The following is a 22974-nucleotide window of genomic DNA, read 5'->3' on the forward strand; positions in this document are numbered from 1 at the left end:
ATATTGTCCAGAAAGAAAAAGAAAATAGTGAACGTCCTCTTTTAATTTGGCCGCTAGCCTGAAGATGGCAAACTTGCAGACCAACAATAATTTTTAAAAGCTTTATAAGATCAGATTTATTTTTTGCAATTTTTAATATGATTACATTTTCTGTTCATTCAGATGATGACACTACCAGCCAAGGTAAAGGTGAGAGCCTGCCGGAGAGCCTAGGGAGGAGCTTACACACTGAACTCATGAAGGTACAAAGGATGATCTACAGAAGATACAAACGTGAAAATGTTTTCCATTCGTACATTGTGAACAGATTTATTGACATAATTATGCAGTGCCTGTCACTAATAATACATAAAAAAATACAAAAATAACAGATGATTTAATGACAGTAGAGAAGACATATCTCATCTTCGTGTTTGTAAAAAAAAAAATCATTTATCATTTCTTGTTTGTAGCGTCTACATGATGGAAGAGCATTGAAGAACAGCTCTTTTGTTGAACCCACTGTGTCTGAGTCAGTTTTCTCAGCCTGAGAACAGCAGTCTGTGCTGCTTTAATGTGTCCATAAACCCAGAGCTACAAACCAACAACAAAGCCTTCTGTGCCGCCGTTTCACTCTGTTAGCTCGGGGCCACTCCAGCACAGTTTTCCCTCTCTACACATAAGATCAGATAGTCTGCAGGCTGGGCGCAGTCAGAGCAGAGACAAGTAGAGGAAGAGGAGACAAGGGAAAAGACATGGATTAGGGCTCTTACCGTGACCTGAGGGTTTGATTTATTTGTCTCCATTAGATGCCCTTCTCTCCCTTTATGTCTACTGACTGCATATCCGGCTTTCTCTCTCTGTGTCTTTGTTTTGTTTCTTTACTAGCAGATAAAATACAAACAGTGTGAGCTACTGGTGTGTTTCTATAAATTACAGGTGGAAATATTTTTTTTATTGTCAGGGTGAGAATGCTAAGTAATGTAAACCATCCACACAGTTTCAAATGTGTGACTTAGAAGTATCATTTAATTTTAAGAGGTCACATAAATTTATATTGCTAAAGGCTACATATAAAGGTTACTGAATGCCTATTTGCACCTTAGCGAGAATAGTCAAATGGTAGTTATTTGGATACTTACACCCAGAACAATAGAGGGGGGCTCTGTTTTTTTTTTGCAACCAAATTCAGGTTAAAGCTCTGTGAATGTTCTTGACTCTCCTGAGTGCAAATAGATTTGCTGCCAGTTGAGATCAAAGTGCAGATATGTCCATTACATAGACCTGAATCTATAGACCTTGCTGTATAGTCACGCAGGCTATTTTACTCTGTGTGCAAGTAGCATGGTTGGATGCTAACATCTGGGTGCATATAGCATCTTCTACAAAATAAAGACCTAATGCATTTTATGTTGCCTGTGGTTTCTGTTGTTTGTAGTATGCCAGGGAGACAGACCAGCTCAATAAGATCAACAGGAATGAAGGCAGACAAAAGCTGTTCTCTCTGGATCCTGAAACACAGGTACAGAAGACTCTTCTTTAACAGTTTGGTTTCCCTTATGATTTATTTATTTCACTATTGATTCACACTGTTTGATCTCTTCCCTCCCCTTTCCACAATTTCCACTATTTCCACCTTTTTTTTCCTCCTTGTTCTTCTTCAACTCCACACTCATCCTCCCTGCTCTCTATTGGATCAATCTTTATCTTCTCCTCCTTCCTCCTTCCCGTCTGATATCCAGAGGCTGGACTTCTCAGGCATCGAGCCAGATGTGAAGCCATTTGAAGAGCGTTTTGGTCGGCGCATCATGGTCAGCTGCCATGACCTCACCTTCAGTCTGCAGGGCTGCGTGAATGACAAGGGTGACGGCGTCCTCACCAATGTATGTTCCTCTGCTTGTTGAGCTACCTCTAATAATTTGTGTGTGCTTTTATCAACCAAGATAAATTAACTTGAATTAACACGAGGATTCCCTCCTGTCCTCCTGTTTTTTTGTATGCATTTAAGCATATGTAACATGTATAATACACAGTTTCCCTTTTTTACACCTCACATCCTTCACCATCCTCACCCACTGCAGTGCTGGCCCAGATAAATACCTTCATAATTCATGTTGGCCTGGCTGCAAGCAATTGAAGGATCCAGGCCAAAAGAAGACGACACAGCTCAATACTGATGCAACACTTCTCACCCTGCTTACAATAAATGTCTTTGCTCTAGATAAAGATGGATTTAAGCTAATGCAGATCTGTTTAGAAGAGCTCTCAATAGCATGAAACAGCAGTTTTAGGCATACAGTGTGTGTGTTCCGCCTTTGTCAGAGTGCACACTGTAGTCATAAAACTTTTAGGCCTCCTCCTGCATTAGAGGGACTGCTGGTAGGAGAAATTAACTGACTCATATTTGTGGTTTGTAAGCAGCACACACTCTCCTTCCCTCCTCTTCTTACTCCCCTTCTTTTCTTCTGCAGTCTTAGAAGCATTGGATGATCATTAAAGGGAGTTTGTTCATCATGCAGGATCAATCTTTCTTGTACTTATAAATGATAGTAGCAATATTTTAGATGAGATTCTCTCTTTAATACCAGGTGGAGCCGTTTTTCATCAGCCTCGCTCTCTTTGACGTCTCCAAGTGCTGCAAGATCTCAGCCGACTTCCACGTTGACCTCAACCCGCCATGTGTCAGGGAGATGCTGACGGACACATCCGCCCAGCTCTCACCTTCCTCAGACTCAGACGGTGGAGGAGGAGGTGTCAGGGAAGGAGGAGGAAGAGGCATAGTGAATGGAGACTCAGGGAAAGGGAACGGCCTGCCTATCCTTCAGAGGGTGTCAGAGGCTCTGCTGCGCTTCCCCACACAGGTAGAAACTTGATTTGGAGGAAGTGATTTGAGCTGAATCACAGGTGGGGGTTCAAGCAGGCAGAAGGGTGAAAGCCCTGAATCACTGCTGTGTCATTCAAAGTGTGAAAAACAAAATGTTCTACTCTTTAATGAAGCACATTTGTGTCCTCTGAGGTAGAATGAGGTCTTGGATAAATTGACAATACATTACAGGCAGTGTTATCTATCAGAATGATGTTTCTGGGATTGCCTTGCTAAGTTACAAACATAGAAACACAATCATGTGAACTCTGCTGGCTTATCAAAAAGACGTCTGACCTGCTTTTGTTGGGTTAGAAGTTTTGTTGATCTGAAACTGGCTCTTGGCCCATCCTTGCTTTGATTTTTAACCAGGAAGCACACGAAAAATACAAGAAATATGATTTGCTTAAGTCTGCTTTGTTGCCATAGGGAGCAGCTGGGACTCAGACTTGTTTTTGTATCTGTATCTAGTTGCAGTTGCCTAGAAACATTGTAAATAGCCTCTTTGCTCACTTTTTGATAACGGATACCTTCACTGTGTATGCTGCATCTTAGAGCAGCTTTTTAGATAAACACACATACAGAAAGAAAAAAATGTAAAGTGAATATTGTCAAAACATTTTTACCTCTGCGTCTATTTGAAGACCTCAGACTGACAAACACAGGAAATAACCTTTGTGTAGGAAGGAACACTTCTGTGTGATCTGTCCCCAGAAGACCTTTCAGTAACTTGAGTTGATGGCTATAAAAATCAGCACACAAGCAAATGTCAGTTACAACAAACAGAGGATTTAACTTCAAATCTAACATGTTAGAATAGTTTGGATTGTTAATAACTTTCACTTACATTACAAAATAGACAGGATGGAGGGTGAACTAAATTATTCCCCTTGTTATATGTGACTTTTGTTTTCCATTTCTGTTTGGTTAGATTTATGGTACTTTGTTATTTTAAGGAAAATGTTTGTGTTAAACCTTTCCACAACCTCTTCCATCACAGGACTGCTCTGACACTGCATTTACTGATTGCTTGGAGCGCTTTATTTAAATAGCCATTGTAGTATTTCCAGCTGATGAGACCCACGTGAGACCTGAGCTTGGCTCATTCAGCAAGCATTTGCAAGTGATTTCAGAATGACTTTGGTTTGCCAGTTTTTCTGATGTGAGCTCAGTGATGTAAGCTTTGAGTCTTGTCAATTCGTTTTTTTTAAGTTTATTTAAAAAGGAATCGTGCCAATGTGTAAGTTTGGCTCAGGTTTTTTAAACTCCTGCAGGTGCGATGAGATCACACACTCTCTTTTCTTCACCTCTGGCTGCTTGGCCCATTGATGTGATTAACTCACTCAGCAAGACTCATGTCTGGTGTAAATTAGCAGCAGTTAGAATATAAAAGGTACTCAGATACTCTATTTCCATTTCCATGAGAGGAAACATGACTGCAGTACTAACACAGCAACACATTGAAAACAGAGGAGATGAATAAGTATCAGCCAGTAGCAGCTTGAAAGCTTCCAAAACTTCTATGGGCCTAATGTTACGCTCTGCCAACCAACGTCTGTGAAAGTTCTACACACACACATACAAACATATGACTGCAAACAGAGCAGGTTCTACCTCTGTGATTAGTGCGCTATTCTAGCTCAGCAGACCACAGTTTAATTTAGGGCCTTTGGGTGTGGTCCAAGGACACAGCCTCCATTTCTTTTTCCTCTATCTCTCCACTGCATCAGCAGTAGCTTTTGGGAGCCAGTTTATTACATAATCACAAATCTGATACATCTGTGTGACTGTCAGCAGTATGATCGTTTATGTCGTTGCACTCTTGTTTTTTTTTCTGTCTGATTAGCACCATGTCTTCTCCTGATGTGCTGTGTGTGATGTTTCCACCCTCTGCAGAGGTGGAGATTTATTTTTTTATATTTTTTTCCAATGCCTGTCCCTTTGAGATTGTTTGGATGAACTGACACTTAGAGCTTAAAGACAGCCCCATCTCAGCAGAGTGAAAATAGATGTGAGCCCCATGTGGTTTTCCTGCATAGCTTCAGCTAACGTCAGCCACTTCCCCCCCTGCACTTCACTTGTAGAGAAGCTAAGGATGACGTTAAGATCGAAAAGGCATTTTTAGGTCTGAGTTTGCTGATTTCCCAGCAGTTTCTTTTAGAGCCATCAAATGAGCAGCTCCCTATTTCCACTAGAGGGTTTTAATGAAAGATATGTTGAATCAGTTTACAACCAAAAGTCATATTGTATACTACATCAACACTTCCCTACATGAGTAAATTATATTCGATTTCTCCCCCACAGGGTATCTTTTCAGTCACCAACCCCCATGCAGATATCTTCCTGGTTGCTCGTGTGGAGAAGGTGTTACAGAATGGCATCACCCACTGCGCCGAGCCGTACATGAAGACCTCCGACATCAACAAAGTCAGCTGACACTTATTTTTATTACTTGATCATTTTGATTTTGTGTTTACTATTTGTTTTTCTCCCACGTCTCCTCAGACTGCTCAGAAGGTGCTCAAAGCTGCCAAGCAGACATGCCAACGTCTGGGCCAGTACAGGATGCCATTTGCTTGGGCTGCCAAGTAAGACAGGAATTCATGAGTCAAAATATTAGCTTGTTATCAATGGGTTTGTATTCACCTTCAGAAAGAGCCCCTATGAACACATGGGAGGACATTACCACAATAATTTGCTAAAAGTGTGTTCATATAATAAACATGTTACATATAATAAACAGTATATAGATCAACAGTTGTATAATAGTGTTGGAAAACATTTTTTATTGTTAACATTTATCATATGTTTTCTGCTTTCAGGCAGGTGTTCAAAGACGCTCAAGGCAGCCTTGATATGGATGGGAAGTTTTCTCCTCTCTATCGCCAGGACAGCAGCAAAATCTCCCTTGATGACATCATCAAGCTGCTGGCCGACATCAGGAAGTGAGTCAAAACCATTACATTGCTATTTAAGTGTTTAAGTGTTATGTGGAAGTACGTTTATTTACATTCTTTCATCCCATTTGTTGTGCTAACCTGCTCGTGGAGACAGTCACAGTAATTATGTACACCCTCTTATTTTGAATCTCTATGTTCTTGTCAGACCAGAGAAGAACAAACTTCAGACCATCCCTGGACAGCTGAATGTCACCATTGAGTGTGTCCCACCAGACTTCTCAAGTAGGCTGCTTCTCCTCATATATACTGAGTTGTCACACCTTGAAATCCTGTTAAAATCACTCCGACTGCACAATTGAGAATTATATAATTACCTTTCATTAGCCTACAGTTTGGTCTTTATTACGTATTGTTGTTCTGCATCTGCAGTTTAAATTAGGCAGCTGCTGATTTTATCTAAAGCTGAGCTGTAAACTAAACAAAATAGAAGCAACTTTAATCATCAAGATTATGCTCAGACAATAGTAACAAACACTAAAGCTGTACAAGCAAAAGTCAGCTTCTGGCTAACAAGCGAAAGAGGATGAAAATTAGGAAACCTTTTGGCTGAAGGAGTCTACCCACAGTCTGGTATGTAACAATATCATCCAGTAAAGTTTGAGGAGACAACAGTTTGTAGGAATAAATACAAGTTTTCCTAGCAGGAAGACAGAAGTGGAGGATTAGTTAACTCACTCCACATGTACTCTGTATTACAGATACAGTGACGTCCTCCTACATTCCTGTCAAGCCTTTTGAGGATGTATGCGAACGGGTGTCAGTGGAGATTGAGGAGTTCCTCCCTGAAGAAGCCAAGTACAACTACCCCTTCACCACCTACAAAAACCAACTGTACATCTACCCTCTACAGCTCAAGTATGACAACCAGAAGACCTTCACTAAGGTGTGTGACTGAAGTAATCCTTGATTAAAATCTTATGTGTTATTGTCATTCACTCTCACTGATTGTGATTGTGTGTTGACTAATGAATGTTTCCCCCACATCAGGCTAGAAACATTGTAATCTGCATCCAGTTCAGAGATTCAGATGAAGAAGGAGCACCCCCTTTAAAGGTGAGTTGAATGTACTGAACACACCTAAAATATTCTATATGAGCCCTTGCTTCTTGCTTGGTCTGTTATCTCGACCATCTCCTTGTCCGACTAATTCAAATGACCCATAATGTTAGAGGAGAGATGTGGGCTGTGTCCAAAATCACCCCCTACTCTCTGTGTAGTGTCCTATAAAGCATGTTTGCCATTCTGTAGTTCTGTCTGAATGTGTAGAGAATTTTTAGACCCTATATGGTGCCTTCAGTGCATCCTACAGTGCATTTTGAAAAGTAGCATACAACTGATGGTAACAATATTAGTAATACGTACAATCACGCATTGCACCTGCAAACCCAAGACAATATATATGCACAAATACCAGTGCAAGTAGTGTTTAGCACTTCAGCCTTAAAGCAGAAAGCATCTGGGTTTGGACCTGTGGACTGCCTGGATCTTCCTGTGTGGTGTTTGAATGTGCTGTCTGTGCCTTTGTGGGTTCTTTCTCTGGTCTCCTCTCTAGTCTCACTTGCACGTAGGTGTGAATGTCAGTGTGCATAGTTGCCTGTTTCTAAAAGTCAGCCCTAATGTATCCTGTCTCTTACCAAATGCCCAATCCGCTCTGCAGTTTCTGAATTAACAGTTAAAATAATGGATGTGAAAATCAGATAATGTGATCAGTATAATGTTCAGAGGGATCAAAGAAAGAAAGAAGAGGCTGATGGGTAGGGGATGCACCTCAGCCTAGTGTGAATGTAAACGCTGCAGACTTGTGGAATGTACTGAGAGAGTTTTCAATCAATGGTGGGGGCTCCAAACATGATAAACTTTCCTTTTTATATCTCTTCACTAAGTGGAAGTCAGGGTGCAGCTGAGGGGCCAGACAAGGAGAAAGGAAACGCTTGTAGAAACTGGTTATTATAGCTGGCAAGAGAAGATAATGAATGGTCACTCTTTCTCTTCTCAGTTTCTCTGCGGCCACACATGTCAAATATTTGTGGTTGGAAATATTCATCAAAGCATGGCGGATTGTTTTTTCTTTTCACTTTTCCAGAGGGGAGCAAGGAAAACAGAAATTCATTGACTTAAATCGCCAAAACATTTTTATGTGATGCTCTTGATTAAGACAGTCCAGACAGACAGCTCAGCAAGCAGTCATGCATATCACTCTGTGTGAGTCAGCTTGGGCACACACACACCCTGATATGCTGATTTCTCTACATCTCAAACAATGCTTGAAGTTGTTCATAAACAGTCAGCAGGATCCAGCAGCACCTCTCAGGAGATTTAATCAGAGTTAGGGAAGCTCAGGTAGGTTCCTGACATTTATATGAGACACAAATCTGGCTGAGAGGAAATTAATTTAATGCTTTGTTGAACAGGAATGTGAAACCTGAGGAGTTTCCCAGAGGAAAGGATCATATCTGCTCTTTCAAAACTGTCATAAATGACTCAATTATTATGCTCAATTTTGATTTATTTGTGGGTTTACCCAGAACTGTGCCTCTAGTGCCAGTCAGTATGTTTTAGTCGTCTGTGGTCCCGTAGGAACATGTAGGAACAGGACAGCCTCTCTCACAGATAAGATCCAAGGCAGTGCCTCTAACTGCACCTCTGCCCCCATCTTCCTAATCTTTGTCCTACTTGCTGCTGCAGAGAGGCCCTCAGCAATGTTTTGCTGTTTTTGTCATAGTACACAAACTATTCATTACCCTCCTCCGCCTGCAGTACTACACCTTATGATCTGCTACAACAGGTCTTTGCTGAAATCTCTGACAGAACTGGTGGTCTCTTCTTTAGAGACTGATGTAGAGGCTCTTTCTGCTCTCTGCTCCGATCAGTCTCAATGTCAGTCATGGAGCTCTGGCCTTCCTTTGGCAAGCACTGCTCATTATTGCTCATTAGAGATGACTACAATTGTTAGCGTCCTAATTACAGTATCAGAACTGGTCTAAATTTTCTTCTGCCTCTTTGTCGCTTCTCATTAGAAACATACTCAGCTTTAATTTTCCCACAGAACTACATCTTTATGTGACTGCTGCTCTGCACTGAGAATTTGTAAAATATCTTCAATGTTTTCCAGGTTTTGATTTTTGAACGATCCACACTTTTGCACACTCATCCCATTCTTTTCTTTAAAAGAATGTGACTCACCACTGTGTCCCAACATCAAACAGCCAACAGTTTGATGACTGGTTGTATTTGCTTGCCTTTCAGTGCATTTATGGCAAGCCAGGAGACTCGCTCTTCACCAGCAGCACCTATGCAGCCGTCCTGCACCACAATCAGAGCCCAGAGTTTTACGATGAGGTAAGGAAATACATGATTTTGATATAAACATTTATTTAATGGGCAGTCTTTGTACTGAAATTCCTCAGCAGCACTGAGATAATCCCATAAATCTGTCTCAGGACAGAGCTGTGATCTCACACTAGACTGCTCAAACAGTTCACTCAACACACACACAGCAATGGTCAGGATACTGTTTGTGAGGTAGAGCAGGGGGGGTCCATATGGCCCTGATATCAAATGGATTAAGATCTTAAGCGCCCTCATATCCACCCACATGCACGCAGGAACACACAAAAACATGCTCAGTGGGATTTACCTCCACGTGCTTCCAGTCAAATCAGGGAGAGGTTCTGCTTAAAAAAGACAATGATCTGATTTAAATCTTGAGAAGCATTTAAAAGCACCACGTAAAAAGATTTATGTGTTGTATAGTTGCCAAGATTTTATTAAGTCTGGGCAAAGATTGGCATGTTAGGCTGTCACAATCTCAGGAATGTATTGCAGTCAGTTTTTAAAATGATTCATGTTTATATCATAAATTTAACAGTTATGATATTCACTCAAGGCATAAGTAATTTGTTGGATACTAGAGCTGTATTTGTGATAGATCACTGTAGCTCTTCTGTACATCATGTGTCATTTCCTGTGAGAAAATGTGCATGTCCAGGAAAATTTACTGTCCTCTGCTGCCCTCTGGTGCTAGAAAGGGACACCGCAGTAACAATGTCCAGCTCCAATGAGTATGTGTGATTGCTACACCATCTACAGTGGGCACAGAAAGTTTTCAGACCCTCTTAAATGTTTCACTTTTTGTTACATTGCAGCCTTACATTTGCTAAAATCATTTAAGTTCATTTTTTCCCTCATTAATCTACACACAGCACCCCATATTGACAGAAAATCACAGAATTGTTGACATTTTTGCAGATTTATGAAAAAGAAAAAGTGAAATATCACATGGTCCTACTCAGAGCCTTTGCTGTGATATTGAACTCAGGTGCTGTCCATTTCTTCTAAACATGCTTCAGATGGTTCTACACCTTCCTTTGAGTCCAGCTGTGTTTGATGATACTGATTGGACTTAGGAAAGCCACACACCTGTCTATATAAGACCTCACAGCTCACAGTGCATGTTAGAGCAAATGAGGATCATGGTCAAGTTTTTGTTTAGGGAAATAAATACACCTACACCTTCTACATATGTAAAATAATAGTAAGAATAAGTAATAAAACACAGTGAACGTAATGCTAATCTTAATGTGACCAATAAAACATGTTTGTAATACTACACTGCTCAAAGGGAACACTAAAATAACACATCCTACATCTCAATGAATGAAATATTCCAGTTGAAAATCTTCATTCATTACATAGTGGAATACATTGAGAACAAAATAAGATAAAAATGATCAATGTAAATCAAACTTATTATGCCATGGAGCTCAGTAGTGTGTGTGTGGCCTCCACGTGCCTGTATGACCTCCCTGGGCCTGGGCATGCTCTTGTTGAGGCGGTGGATGTTGTCCTGAGGGATCTCCTCCCAGACCTGGACGAGACATGATGTCCCAGATGTGCTGGATTGGATTCAGGTCTGGGGAACGGGCAGGCCAGTCCATAGCATCAATGCCTTCATCATGCAGGAGCTGCTGACACACTTCAGCCACATGAGGCCTAGCATTTTCATGCACCAGAAGGAACCCAGGGCCCACTGCACCAGCACATGGTCTCATAATGGGTCTGAGGATCTCATCCTGGTACCTAATGGCAGTCAGGGTACCTCTGGCTAGCACATGTAGGGCTGTGTGGCCCTCCAAAGAAATGCCTCCCTACACCATCACTGACCCACCATCAAACCGGTTATGCTGGAGGATGTTACAGGCAGCAGAAGGTTCTCCACGGCGTCTCCAGACTCTGTCCCGTCTGTCACATGTGCTCAGTGTAAACCTGCTCTCATCCATGAAGAGCACAGGGCGCCAATAGTGAATCTGCCAATCTTGGTGTTCTCTGGCAAATGCCAATCACCCTGCACAGTGTTGGGCTGTAAGCACAAGCCCCACTTGTGGACGTCGGGCCCGCATACCACCCTCATGGAGTCCGTTAAGACAGTCTGAGCAGAAACATGCATATTAGTGGCCTGCTGGAGGTCATGTTGCAGGGCCCTGTTATAACTGTCTCTCATTTCCACCTGTTGTCTGTTCCATTTGCACAACAGCAGCTGAAACTGATTCACAATCAGTGTTGCTTCCTAACTGGGCGGAGTGTGACTGACTTGGAGTTATATTGTGTTGTTTAAGTGTTCCCTTTATTTTTTTTAGCAGTGTATTTCCTACCTACCAAATCTGTTATTGGTATATATCAAAATAAAATAAATGTAATTTATATAACACCTTTTAGAATCAAAATTGTTTCCAGGTGATTTACAGAAACACAGAGGCTGAACCCCCAAACATCAGTGTGGTCTGTTGTACTGATACATGGTGCTATAGGGAGCTGTGATGGGATTGCATCCCTAAATCTGTCTAGAGTATTCTCAGAGAAGCATCTGCCATACTGAACCTTTTTTTAAGTTTAAAAGTTATAAGTGAGTGGTCTTGTCTTGTTCCTTTCTGTGCAGATCAAAATTGAGCTGCCAGTTCATGTACACGAGAAACATCACATCCTCTTCACATTTTACCACATCAGCTGTGAGTCCAGCAGCAAGGCCAGCAGCAAGAAGAGAGATGGAGTGGAGTCGCTCGGTAAGACTGTTGGCAAAACTAGTGCAGGAAAAAATACATTTCTGAGTCTGACAGCACTGCTTTAATGCACCCTGTAGAATTTCTGCATAAATATGACCCAAAACAGCAGATTTTTACACATAAAAAAGAGGAAGCTAATCAAACAAATGAAAGAGAAATATTTAACTTTATAATTTATTTACAAAAGTGATTCAATGTTATATATATGTATGGCTCAGTGTCAGTATGTGAACCTCAAGTATTAGCAGTTTATTGCTGCTCATCAGGCTGGACAAGATTACACATCCATCTCTAAAGAGTTTGGACTCTAAACCAGAGTTTGGACTCTAAACATTGGCTGATGTTTTGGGTCATGTTTATGCAGAACCTTTTAGCAGCACTGTAGAAGATGATTTTTAAAGATTTATTGGTCATGACCCTTTGGGTGTTTCAGTGGGATACTCCTGGATGCCTTTGCTTAAAGATGGGAGGATGCAGTCTTTAGAGCTCCAGTTACCTGTAGCAGCCACACTGCCTGCTGGATATCTTTGTCAGGACACCAGGAAGGTAAAATCAGATTTCACAAAGAACCTTAACATCTGGGTTTTAATCAGTCCTTGGTTAGTATTTGTATTACTACTTTAACTGTGGTGTGTCATTTTTGAACAGTCTCAACCTGATATCAAGTGGGTGGAAAATGCCAAGACACTGTTCAAAGTGCGGTCCCATGTAGCATCAACAATCTATGCTCAGGTACTTGCTTCTTCTATCATTGTGCACATACAAGACATGTCAAGCATGCAAGAAAAGCAGCGGCTAGATACATTGATGTTACTGATGTTGCACTGTTTTCTCCACAGGACCTCCATCTGCATAATTTTTTCCAGCACTGCCAGCTGATGAGGACGACGCCAGAGGGCAGCCCAGCAGAACTCATCAAATACCTAAAGGTGAGATGTTGGATTAATTCATACTTTTGAGAGCTGCAGGTACAGATCACATAGTTTACTTCTGACTCCTCTCTCCGTGTTCTCCGCAGTGCCTGCATGCCATGGAGACGCATGTTATCATCACCTTCCTCCCTACAGTGCTAATGCAGCTGTTTGAGGTGCTCGCAGCAGCCACCAAAGAAGCCCATGAGATTGCTGTTAACTCTCTGCGGTCAGTTAATCACTTGTTAATACAATGTAAAGAAGCATTTACAGTGCGTTCACAAGTCTCATTTCACTGCTCTGTGCCCTTAGTGTGATCATACATATAGTCTCAAGATGTCATGAGGAAGGACTGGAACACTACCTGCGCTCTTTTGTAAAGGTAAAGACAAAAAGGAAAAAAAACAGTTGGTAGATTATGTAATATGTGAATACTGTTACTTATTATACTATCTATTTTTCCTTTTCTTAGTATGTTTTTGTGACCAACAACCCTGCGTCAGGAAGCTCAGCCACCACTCATGAGGTGCTCGCCACCGCTGTCACAGCCATACTGAAGCAAACTGCAGATTTCAACACCAGCAATAAACTCATCAAGGTGAGTTCTCTATCGTTATCACATCATCTACTATGAATCAGTGTAATTGTAATACCCACATTGAACACCAGGGTGCATACATGCTTATTAAAAAGGAACAAATGTCTCCCACTGCTGTTGTGAACAGTTTGAGGTTAGCGATCCTTAAACATGTAGAAACTTGTACTGTATTGCTCATCTTTTTCTGTGACATTTGTCCTATTATCTGTAAATTGGAAAATCAACTATTTTTCTATGATGGTTACATAGAAAGTTCGATTGAATTCTACGCCCTATCTTTTTTTTCTGTTTCTGCAGTATTCTTGGTTCTTTTTTGAAACCATGGCTAAATCCATGGCCCAGTACCTGCAAGAGGAAAACCGCATGAAGGTTGGTATTAGGCAGTTTCACACGCACAATATTTCCTTGTACAACAACATAAAGGTCAGATGTCCTTATCTGGCATGGATCTCACTTGCAAATTTATACCACATGTGAAGTTACAAAGTTCATCAACACATTTAAACAAACATCACACACACTCGAAGAAAGAACAGAAGACTTATAGTGTATCATCAGGCTGTGTATACTCTCGTTCTGATGCCATGAGTCTGCATTTCATCTGAGCCAGACTTTCAACAATAACAAAAGTAAAGGTTATGTGCTGCTATTAAAAAGATGTTGATCTCTGTTTAGAAGAAATATATAACTTTAAATCCATCTATATACTAATAATCTTGCTTTTGACTCACCCTTTTTACTGCCTTTGAAGTGGTGTCTTATCACGTTTTGGTCTCTTTAGATGCCACGGGCACAGCGCTTCCCAGACAGTTTCCACCAGGCGCTGCAGTCACTGGTGCTGTCCATCATGCCACACATCACCATCCGACACATGGAAATCTCAGAGGAAGCTCGCTGCATCAACTTGAGCCTGGCTCATTTTATTAAGGTCTGAACCCCAGTGCTTTGAAATAAAACACTATCAAGCCATATAACTAATAAACAGTTCATAGCACACTTGAATCAAACAACTCCAAAGCTGCAACTGCTTGTTCTTCATGTTAATTGAAAAAAAACTCTTTAAACCAAGAGATTATGAAAGAAAAGGAAGTCTCTCTATAATGTTTTTTTCTGCATGACAAAACCTAATCCAGCTTAATACATAAATACCTTTTCAGGTCAGAGCTGTTTTGCTTTCTCTTGGACGACACTGTTGACATGCATACCTCACTGACTATCTCCTCTTTCTCACGTCAGAGGTGCCTGACTGTCATGAACAGAGGCTTTGGTTTTGGCCTGGTCAACCACTACATGTGTCATTTCAGCCTGAAAGATCCCAAGGTATGTGCCAAACAAATGAAGGCCTACACAGCTGCAACTGATAGACCGCGGCCTGCACACTACACCCACATATCAAAATATAACTTTCAATCTAACCTGGCCCTGTGAGGTCATTTCCCAAAAATTCCAATTGATCAAAGTGGTTGGAGGTTGTTGTGGGTTTATTTTTAGTAATCCTGCACACACACAATATTTGCATCATTGCACCCATTCTGCTCCTGCTTTGTGAGCCAAATTTACATCCCCTGTTGTGTTACTTGAAAGCTGTTTGTTTTGTGTAGACATAACAGACCAGTGTGCTCTATTTTATCTTGCTGTTTTAGCAGCACATTTGACTAACAAATCAAAACAACGCAGACACAGTAGAACTGTATGTATGTCCCGGAGCGGTTGGCTGAAATTTGCATGAGCAGACATGCTCACGTCTTATGATATGTTTTCCACAGGTGCTGACTGAAATGAAATTTGACTTCCTCATGACAGTGTGTAACCACGAGCACTTCATTCCTCTTAACCTGCCAATGGCCTTTGGGCGCACCAAGCTGCAGAGGGTACAAGGTAAGAGCCTGAGATCATCATCTGCCTTCCACTAAATGCATTATGCTTCCTACCACATATTTAACCAGTGACTAGCTCTCACATGACCCCTGACCTGCATCCACCACACTCATCCCCTCTATTAACCTGCCTGATTGTTTGGCACACACTTTACACATCTATAACTGAGCAGGTGGAAGATCACACCTACCTCCCTTGTATACCTGCTTAACAAGTTTATCCAGCACCCGTTGACACAACATGTTTTACACAACTACAAGTAAAAAGCAAACATCTGTGTGCTGTGGAAATGCTGCATGAATTGTTTAGAGTTTTACCCCGAATTTCTTTATTTTTATCCCTACCCCCTTCCCTTCTCTGTTTTTTGTGTTTTGCTTGTGGTCAGATTTTATTCCGTATGCGACGGAGCTTTTTGGCCCTGTAGGTAGGTGACGTTCACCGCACCATACTGTGCATCAACGCCAACACCTTTGCACATGACTGCTCCTTTTCTCTGACCCGCACTAACCCGTCCTCCGCCGTCAACAACCCCCAACTTTTTTTTTTCTCACAGGGGGCACTCATTCCCTCCCCACTCACTCAGAACTATACTAATGCTAGGCCTTATCGCCTTCATGTGCCTGCCGGGGCGCGAGCCTGTGCATTGTAGAGGAGAGGAGCTTTGCTGTTATGGGAATCAATCTTTTGCTTAATTGACTTGGTTATTGTAGACAGAAACATGTCTCTTGAGGCTTTTTTCCTCCCTGTTGCTGTTTTTCTCTGCCTCTCTTTCTCTCTGCCTGTTTGTCTCTGTCATCAGAGATGCTAATTGCAAATGGTTACATTGTGTCCAGACTGCATTACAATATTAACACAGCATTATTGTGTAACAGTTGATCATTGTTTCTGATGAAATCAACAGCTTCTTCATGTCTCTCTGATTCCTATACAGTTGCTCTTTTCTGTATATACAGAGTAAACATTTCTTCATTGGCAGTGTGTACTGACATGTTGTGTGTTGTGAAAACATGAATGTGTGAATGAATGTATTATGTAGTCCTATTGATATTCTGTTGCATATTGTCTGCACTGCATTTTGAATAATTGACTTTGTCACATGACTTGTTGTTGCTTGATTTTTTTGATTGCTTTTAATGTAAAGAAATGTGTAGTCTTTGTTTTTAAAAAGGTGCCTTAAAAGTCTAACTATACACCGTATCACACACATAAGACCATCTCCTATTGTTGTCAGAAGTAGAAGCAGAACTAATTTCACAAGTTATCAGATAGGAAATCTCTCCTGAGTGATCATCACGTCAGCCCAAACTAATGTACTAACACTTCCTGTCTGGCCAAACCACAGAGCAAAGTCTGGAGTTCAGCCTGACGGAGGAGTACTGCCGTAATCACTTCCTGGTGGGTCTGCTGCTGAGAGAAGTGGCAGAGGCCTTGCCACAAGCGCCAGAAATTAGGCAGCTGGCTGTTAGTGTTCTCAAGAACCTTCTCATTAAGCACGCCTTGGATGACCGCTACACAGCATTTAAGGTGAGGGAAGCTGGAGCTTTACGTTTGGAACAGGGCAAGCAGACAGGAGAGACATCAAAACAAACAGGGCAGAGCAGTGATTCATTAAGTCGAGTTATTATAATCAAATTTAACTTGTTCTCATCACATCTACACATGCTCCAATACTGCACAGATTTTTTGTGGAACAACACACATTATGTGAGAAGCAGGAATTAAGCAGCTATTGATAAAATAATTAGTAATTAAACAGAAATCTCACCGTTAGGTTCAATATTTCTTCATCAGTCTTCCATTACAAAACAAAATCTCACTTCATGTTTGATATGACACAGGTGACCTCCTGCACATATGTAAACTGTTTTGTATTCAGTGTGTTTGCTTCTCCTGCGAGATATCATTGTCTGTTATGCAAACAAGCCAGTGTTGCTGATGGTGTACCACGTTGAGTAACAGTTACTGTCACTTATCAGTATTCATTGTTTCAGAACCAGCAGGCCAGGATCTGTTTGCTGTACCTGCCGCTCTTGGAGCTGCTCTACCAGAACCTGAAGCAGCTGTCTGCTCAGCCACACATCTCCAGTCCTGGGCTCGCCCTTAATGTGAGTCCCCTAAGTGAACATGCCTTTTCCGCTAAAAATTGTTTTGTTACATTGGGTCATATACCATGCAGATTTCCATCCAGTGTGATTTAAACTCTTTTCATAAATGTATTATTTTCAAAAATAGCAAAAAGCAATTCTTCTCTAAAAACCCAATTTTAGTATCAGTTTACATATAAACAGTAGTACAGTTTTCCCTTCCTCCATCTTGTGGTTGGCCAGGGCTCCAGAGATGACCTGATATCCACTGGTTCCACAGATAACCGGAGAATCAGCACTGCAATTGAAAGGGACCATGGTGAGTCCAAACGGCACAGACACTAAATCTGGCATCTGTTTACAAATCATTTATTATCATCACCATAGATGCCCTCAGCTCCACAGCTTTGTTACACACAGCTTTATCCATTAGCTGCACTCTGTCTGAAAGCAACATCTGTGTGCCAGACAAAAGGAGACTTTACATTAATGTTAGTTTCTTCTCTGTAATTTGGTACCGCAGAAGTCCTACCACTCAACATGAGCCTGGCTCTTCTGTAAAGACTTTTTGATTCATAGATCATTCACTGGTGACAAGATGATGATGTTAAAATGACGGTACCACCCAAGGAAGGATGGGGATATCACAGAAACAACACTATCAAAAGGACGCATTTAATGGCCGAAACACAGAGGGGCCGTCCATTTCTTTAATGCCTGCTCTGGCTGTTCATTAGCCTTGATTAAATGATTGTTGAACAAAGAAGAAGAATAGCTGATTCCTTTGAGGCAAAGCACTTCCTATTACAAATGTTACATCAAAAACGGCTGTGAAATTTGTCTATGAAGTAAGATTTTTTTTTTCTTTATTTCCCACAATGCGGTTCAATGCTTCAAGTGGTAACATGCTTAGGGTCATGTTCTCAGACACAGAAGACATCAAACAGCAGGGCTTTAGTGTTGTTCTGTCTGAGAATATTATATTTTGGAATTTCCCTTTGACGGATAATTATCTAAAACCTGTTTTTCTGTCAGCTGTAGTTTTATCACTGGGAATTTAGGTGTGCCCTACTTATCGTCTACTATCAGCTTGACAATTGCATGAGTGTAATTGTGAGACAGTGAGGTTACTTTATATCAGTACTGCTCTGTGTTTGCTTCAGGTCTGCCAGCTCAGAATGGCCATGTTGTGAGGAGGGAGGACTCCAGAGGCTCTCTGTTTATGGACCCAGGAACACCAGACAGTCTGGAGGTGAGAACAGTCCACAGTGACCTGCACTTATAAGGCAGGCCGAGGGTTGCCAACGGGAACTGTCTCCTCTAAGCAGAAGTGATACAAAAGTTTCCAGCCTCAGAATAAAGCTGCATGAAGCTGCGGTATTGTTGATACACCACCCTTGCACCATGAGAGCACCATGATGAAAGAATTAAATTCAATTAATTTCAATTCAATTCAATAGTAATAGTAATTTACAGTAATAAGATAAACAGAGACTGGTGTAGGCAATAAGCATTGGAATGATCAGGGGCCAGACTGCAGGCCAGCATGCAGGTCTGGAAGCAGAGATGTGTAGTGTGATGTTGTGACTAATGGCTCTGTTTCTTGAGGCTTCATGGATAAATACAGCTGGGTATCACCAGCATAACAGTTCCTAGATCATCAGGTGTGCCGTGAGCAATTATCCAATTTCACTTAATTAGACAGAAAATTATTATTCATTTACGGTAAATAATTTGTCTTAGTTTGTCTATATCAGTAACATATGGTGATTGGCAGAACCCCTAGAGTTAAAAAGTGAAAGTACGTTTGTGTCAGTGCACGCATCGTCTAATCCAGGGGTCACTAAATGGCGGACCGCGTCCGGGTCCGGACCCAGTAGCCATCCCATACGGACCCGAATTTATATTCCAAACAGCATCTTTCATTGTCTTTACGGTAGTGGCTTAGCGCATGAGGAAACGCAAAGACCAATTGCATACGAGTTTATCCATCCCACGTGACAACTCTCAGCCAATCAAATCTGGGCATTTCATTTGGTTGCGACTACAATACAAGTTGCAGAGGGATTACACGTGTGAAAAGACAAGAGAAAAGAAAGTTGCATTCGCAGTGTCTGTGACCTGGAACATCAGTGCATTCAGAATTTAGTACAGGGCTCAATAACCAGCATTGGATGGAGGAGAATGAGGAGGAGAGGACCCAAACAGAGGATTACAGATTATTTGCAAGCATACTGAATGGAAATGAGATTTGAAAACTTAAGATGGCATAGGTTATGTTATCTAGAGGTGGATATGTAGCAAAGTATTGTTCAAATTAAGTAAATTAAAGAAAAACTTTGTCTTAGTGATAGTATTTCCAGCATTGCAATGAACATACACAAAAATATTATGGTGAACATTATATAAGTAACAAACATACACCCCCTCCTTTCCCCTACTTTTATGTAATTATTGAAAGAACATTCTACAGTTCTATATTATGTGACAAAAGTATTGTCAAAGTTTTTAAATTGTACTGTATTGTACTGCCGTTTTGGTTCCATGCATCCATCCAACCATATATATTGGTAACCATGTATAATGGTATGTATATATTTATATACGTCCAAATATATATATATATATATATATATATATATATATATATATATCTCAAAGCAAAGGTCTGAATATATATATATATATATATATATATATATATATATATATATATTCAGACCTTTGCTTTGAGACATTTTCTCTAACTGGACCTTCAACTTGAAATTGAATACCCCTGATGTAGAGGGTGAACAGGATCGGTCTGAGTACTGAACCCTGTGGAGCACCGTGGTTAACCCTTGTACTAGAGGAGACATCATTAACATGAACAAAGTGGAATCTGTCAGATATGATTTAAACCAGCCTAGTGCTGTCCCTGTAATCCTAATCTCATGTTGTAATCTGTGTAGTAAAATGCTGTGATCTACTTTGTCAAAGGCAGCACTGAGATCCAGTAGAACGAGTACAGAGACAAGTCCACAGTCTGATGCCATGAGGAGGTCATTAGTGATTTTAACCAGTGCTGGTTCTGTGCTGTGTTGGGCTCTGAATCCAGACTGGAACACATCAAGCAGACTGTTCCTATGCAGGTGGTCATTTAACTGACAACCGCTCTTTCAAGTATCTTAGAAATAAAGGTGCGGTTGGAGATCACTCTGTAGTTTCCTATGATGTCTGGGTCCAGTGAAGGTTTTGAAGTATCAGAATGATCACAGCAGTTTAAAATGCCTGTGGTACATATCCTGTTGCCAGAGACAGGTTGATCTGGCCTAATATGGAGTCTCCTATTAGAGGAATAACAGTAGTGAGGAGCCAAGTTGGGATGGGGTCTAAAAGACATGGGCAGGAAGCAGTCCAAAGTTAGATTAGGATCCGTTTCTAGAAGAGGCTGTTTATCTTCGGCGGTCGCGAGGAGACCATAGTTGATTTTTTCTCTGATATTAGTGATTTATTGGTGAAGAAGCTCATGAAGTCTTATTTAAGAGCTGCAGGAATACGAGGCTCAACAGAGCTGTGGCTCTTTGCCAGCCCGGCTACAGTGTTAAAGAGGAAGCCCAGGTTGTTCAGATGAAGGTAAAAGCAGAGAATTCCTTTGATTAAAAAAATAACAGCCAGTCGAAAAGGAACTTGCCAAGTAATGAGTGTGCAGAGGCCGTGACCATAATTATAGGTATTGTCTCTCATACGCCTCCAAGTTGGTAAAGACATTACAGGGGGATTTTTTTAAGTTTTGTCTACAAAGGAAACTTATACAAACAGGAGTGACAGTACACAAATACAGATGTTTGGCTCTGTGTGCCTAAGGCCGAGATGTATATTCTGGCTCTGCGTATCAGTGTCAACATGGCCTGCAGCCTACTCATGCTGAAAACAGTAACACCGAAACAGATCACCCTGCAAATATAAAGCTGGACTGTATGAACAGTAAATATGTGTGATATGAGTCCAGCGAATGAAGTTTGTACAATATGACAGTGATTCTTCACAGGTCTCAAAACACACTATAAAATTCTTTCTTTTAAGGCACGTGCCATTGTACACAGTGTTTTGGATTCACATCTGAAGTCTCATAATAGACTGTAATAAAAAAAAAAAACATAATAATGTTCAAACAACATCCTTGTTGCTTTTGAACAACCTTCACTGTTCCTGCTGTGAACCAGTGGGACAGTAAATGAGATGGAAATGGATTCGTGGTTGCACTGCTGGACGGACATGTTAATGGGTTTATAATGTAAAACATACCAGCTTCACATGAACACATTCATGTTTCCTAGTCTGTGCATCTGCATACAAACGTATCTCCACACGCTTTACATTCTCCCGACAGGATAACCAGAATTCACAAAATCTGGTATGCATTTTTTTAACAAATCCCATTAACAGACATTCCTCTACCCCAGAGCTGCTATTGGGTCATATACAAACACCATCTGTGATGGAAAATTGTGTGCCTATCTCGTAGATTTCTTTTCAAGATTGTTTGAGTGGTTTAGCTCTTTCTTTATAATCTGTGGTATTGATTTTATAACCAAAAATACACATTACAAGGATAGTTATGGAATTTTCTTTGCAGTTGGCAGTAAATCTCATAATATCTTGCTGTTAATAATACTCATTAGCATGGCAGCTATGGCTCTTTAGTTATAGAGCAGCTTCTTTAATAATGGCAGAGTTCAGTTCCTCATGTGCACATGTGACAATATCAGGAATAATTTCCTCAACATCCAGTCAAAGCAAATTCCTTAACAATATAATGTTTTGGATGTGAATGGGTTATTAATTATTAATTATTAATTATAATAATAATTATTAATTAAGAAACTTAGTAATTATCAGATTTGACTGTCTCACCAGGGAGTTGGCATTTCTGTGTTGTCTCTGTTCCAGCTGCAGAGACGTGGCTCCACTATGAGCAGCAGCACCATGCCTCCCATTGGCAGACTGGGACAGTATGAGATCAAGGGCCTCTTATTCACCTTTCTGCACATTGTCAAGACCTTGTCAGAAGGTCAGTATCAATCAATCCGGATAGTAATCTAATGGCCGCCGTTCACAAGGCTGTATGACACCTTATGAGATAATCAGGAGCTATATGTTCATGTAAATACACATGCAAGCAGCAGTCTGAAATTTAGAGTTTACTTTTGTCCACAGACACTCTGACAGCCTACTGGAACAAAGTCAGCCCACAAGACATCATGAACTTCCTCAGTTTGCTTGAGTGAGTAGTCTACATGAAAGAAGTTTGTATTTTACAATGTAGTGAAAACGACTCACTGTGAAATGTAAGTGAAAACACACATATGTCTTATCACATACAACAGCTTTAAAACCCAACACCACCCTTGTTTCCACCCTCTCTTACAGGATCTGCCTGTTCCAGTTCCGTTACATTGGAAAGAGGAACATTGCCAGGTAAAGCTGAGAAACAGCAGCTCTTTTGTCTCACTTGTCTTAGCCGCCTTATCTGTCAACATGTGCAATCTGAAACCCTGGCTATTTATAGGTGACTTGCAAGGAAGCGTGATTCCAAGTTATCTTTGTAAATTTCATCCTAATTTCCTCCTAATTCATCCTAATTTGACCCACAGCTTTTG

General features: G+C 40.9%; 1 protein-coding gene across 2 annotated transcripts in view; it reads left to right on the forward strand.

Moving 5' to 3' along the window:
* Positions 1 to 22974, forward strand: part of dock11 (dedicator of cytokinesis 11) — a 47681-nt gene that overhangs the window by 9996 nt on the left and 14711 nt on the right. The window contains exons 9-38 of one of the 2 annotated variants that reach the window (XM_028428681.1): positions 163 to 242; positions 1418 to 1501; positions 1722 to 1862; positions 2568 to 2840; positions 5147 to 5269; positions 5348 to 5430; positions 5665 to 5787; positions 5948 to 6024; positions 6501 to 6685; positions 6790 to 6855; positions 9049 to 9141; positions 11738 to 11861; positions 12295 to 12407; positions 12510 to 12593; positions 12701 to 12790; positions 12880 to 13001; positions 13085 to 13154; positions 13245 to 13370; positions 13668 to 13739; positions 14152 to 14298; positions 14607 to 14690; positions 15137 to 15248; positions 15634 to 15672; positions 16591 to 16772; positions 17240 to 17353; positions 17576 to 17651; positions 18496 to 18584; positions 22265 to 22385; positions 22532 to 22598; positions 22745 to 22792. In XM_028428681.1, coding sequence (XP_028284482.1) covers positions 163 to 242; positions 1418 to 1501; positions 1722 to 1862; positions 2568 to 2840; positions 5147 to 5269; positions 5348 to 5430; positions 5665 to 5787; positions 5948 to 6024; positions 6501 to 6685; positions 6790 to 6855; positions 9049 to 9141; positions 11738 to 11861; positions 12295 to 12407; positions 12510 to 12593; positions 12701 to 12790; positions 12880 to 13001; positions 13085 to 13154; positions 13245 to 13370; positions 13668 to 13739; positions 14152 to 14298; positions 14607 to 14690; positions 15137 to 15248; positions 15634 to 15672; positions 16591 to 16772; positions 17240 to 17353; positions 17576 to 17651; positions 18496 to 18584; positions 22265 to 22385; positions 22532 to 22598; positions 22745 to 22792 — 3208 coding nt within the window. The remainder of the gene's footprint in view (positions 1 to 162; positions 243 to 1417; positions 1502 to 1721; positions 1863 to 2567; positions 2841 to 5146; positions 5270 to 5347; positions 5431 to 5664; positions 5788 to 5947; positions 6025 to 6500; positions 6686 to 6789; positions 6856 to 9048; positions 9142 to 11737; positions 11862 to 12294; positions 12408 to 12509; positions 12594 to 12700; positions 12791 to 12879; positions 13002 to 13084; positions 13155 to 13244; positions 13371 to 13667; positions 13740 to 14151; positions 14299 to 14606; positions 14691 to 15136; positions 15249 to 15633; positions 15673 to 16590; positions 16773 to 17239; positions 17354 to 17575; positions 17652 to 18495; positions 18585 to 22264; positions 22386 to 22531; positions 22599 to 22744; positions 22793 to 22974) is intronic. The other variant, XM_028428682.1, reaches the window with a different exon arrangement.

This window comes from Parambassis ranga, chromosome 18, assembly GCF_900634625.1.
Source record: "Parambassis ranga chromosome 18, fParRan2.1, whole genome shotgun sequence".
NCBI classification, from domain to species: domain Eukaryota; kingdom Metazoa; phylum Chordata; class Actinopteri; family Ambassidae; genus Parambassis; species Parambassis ranga.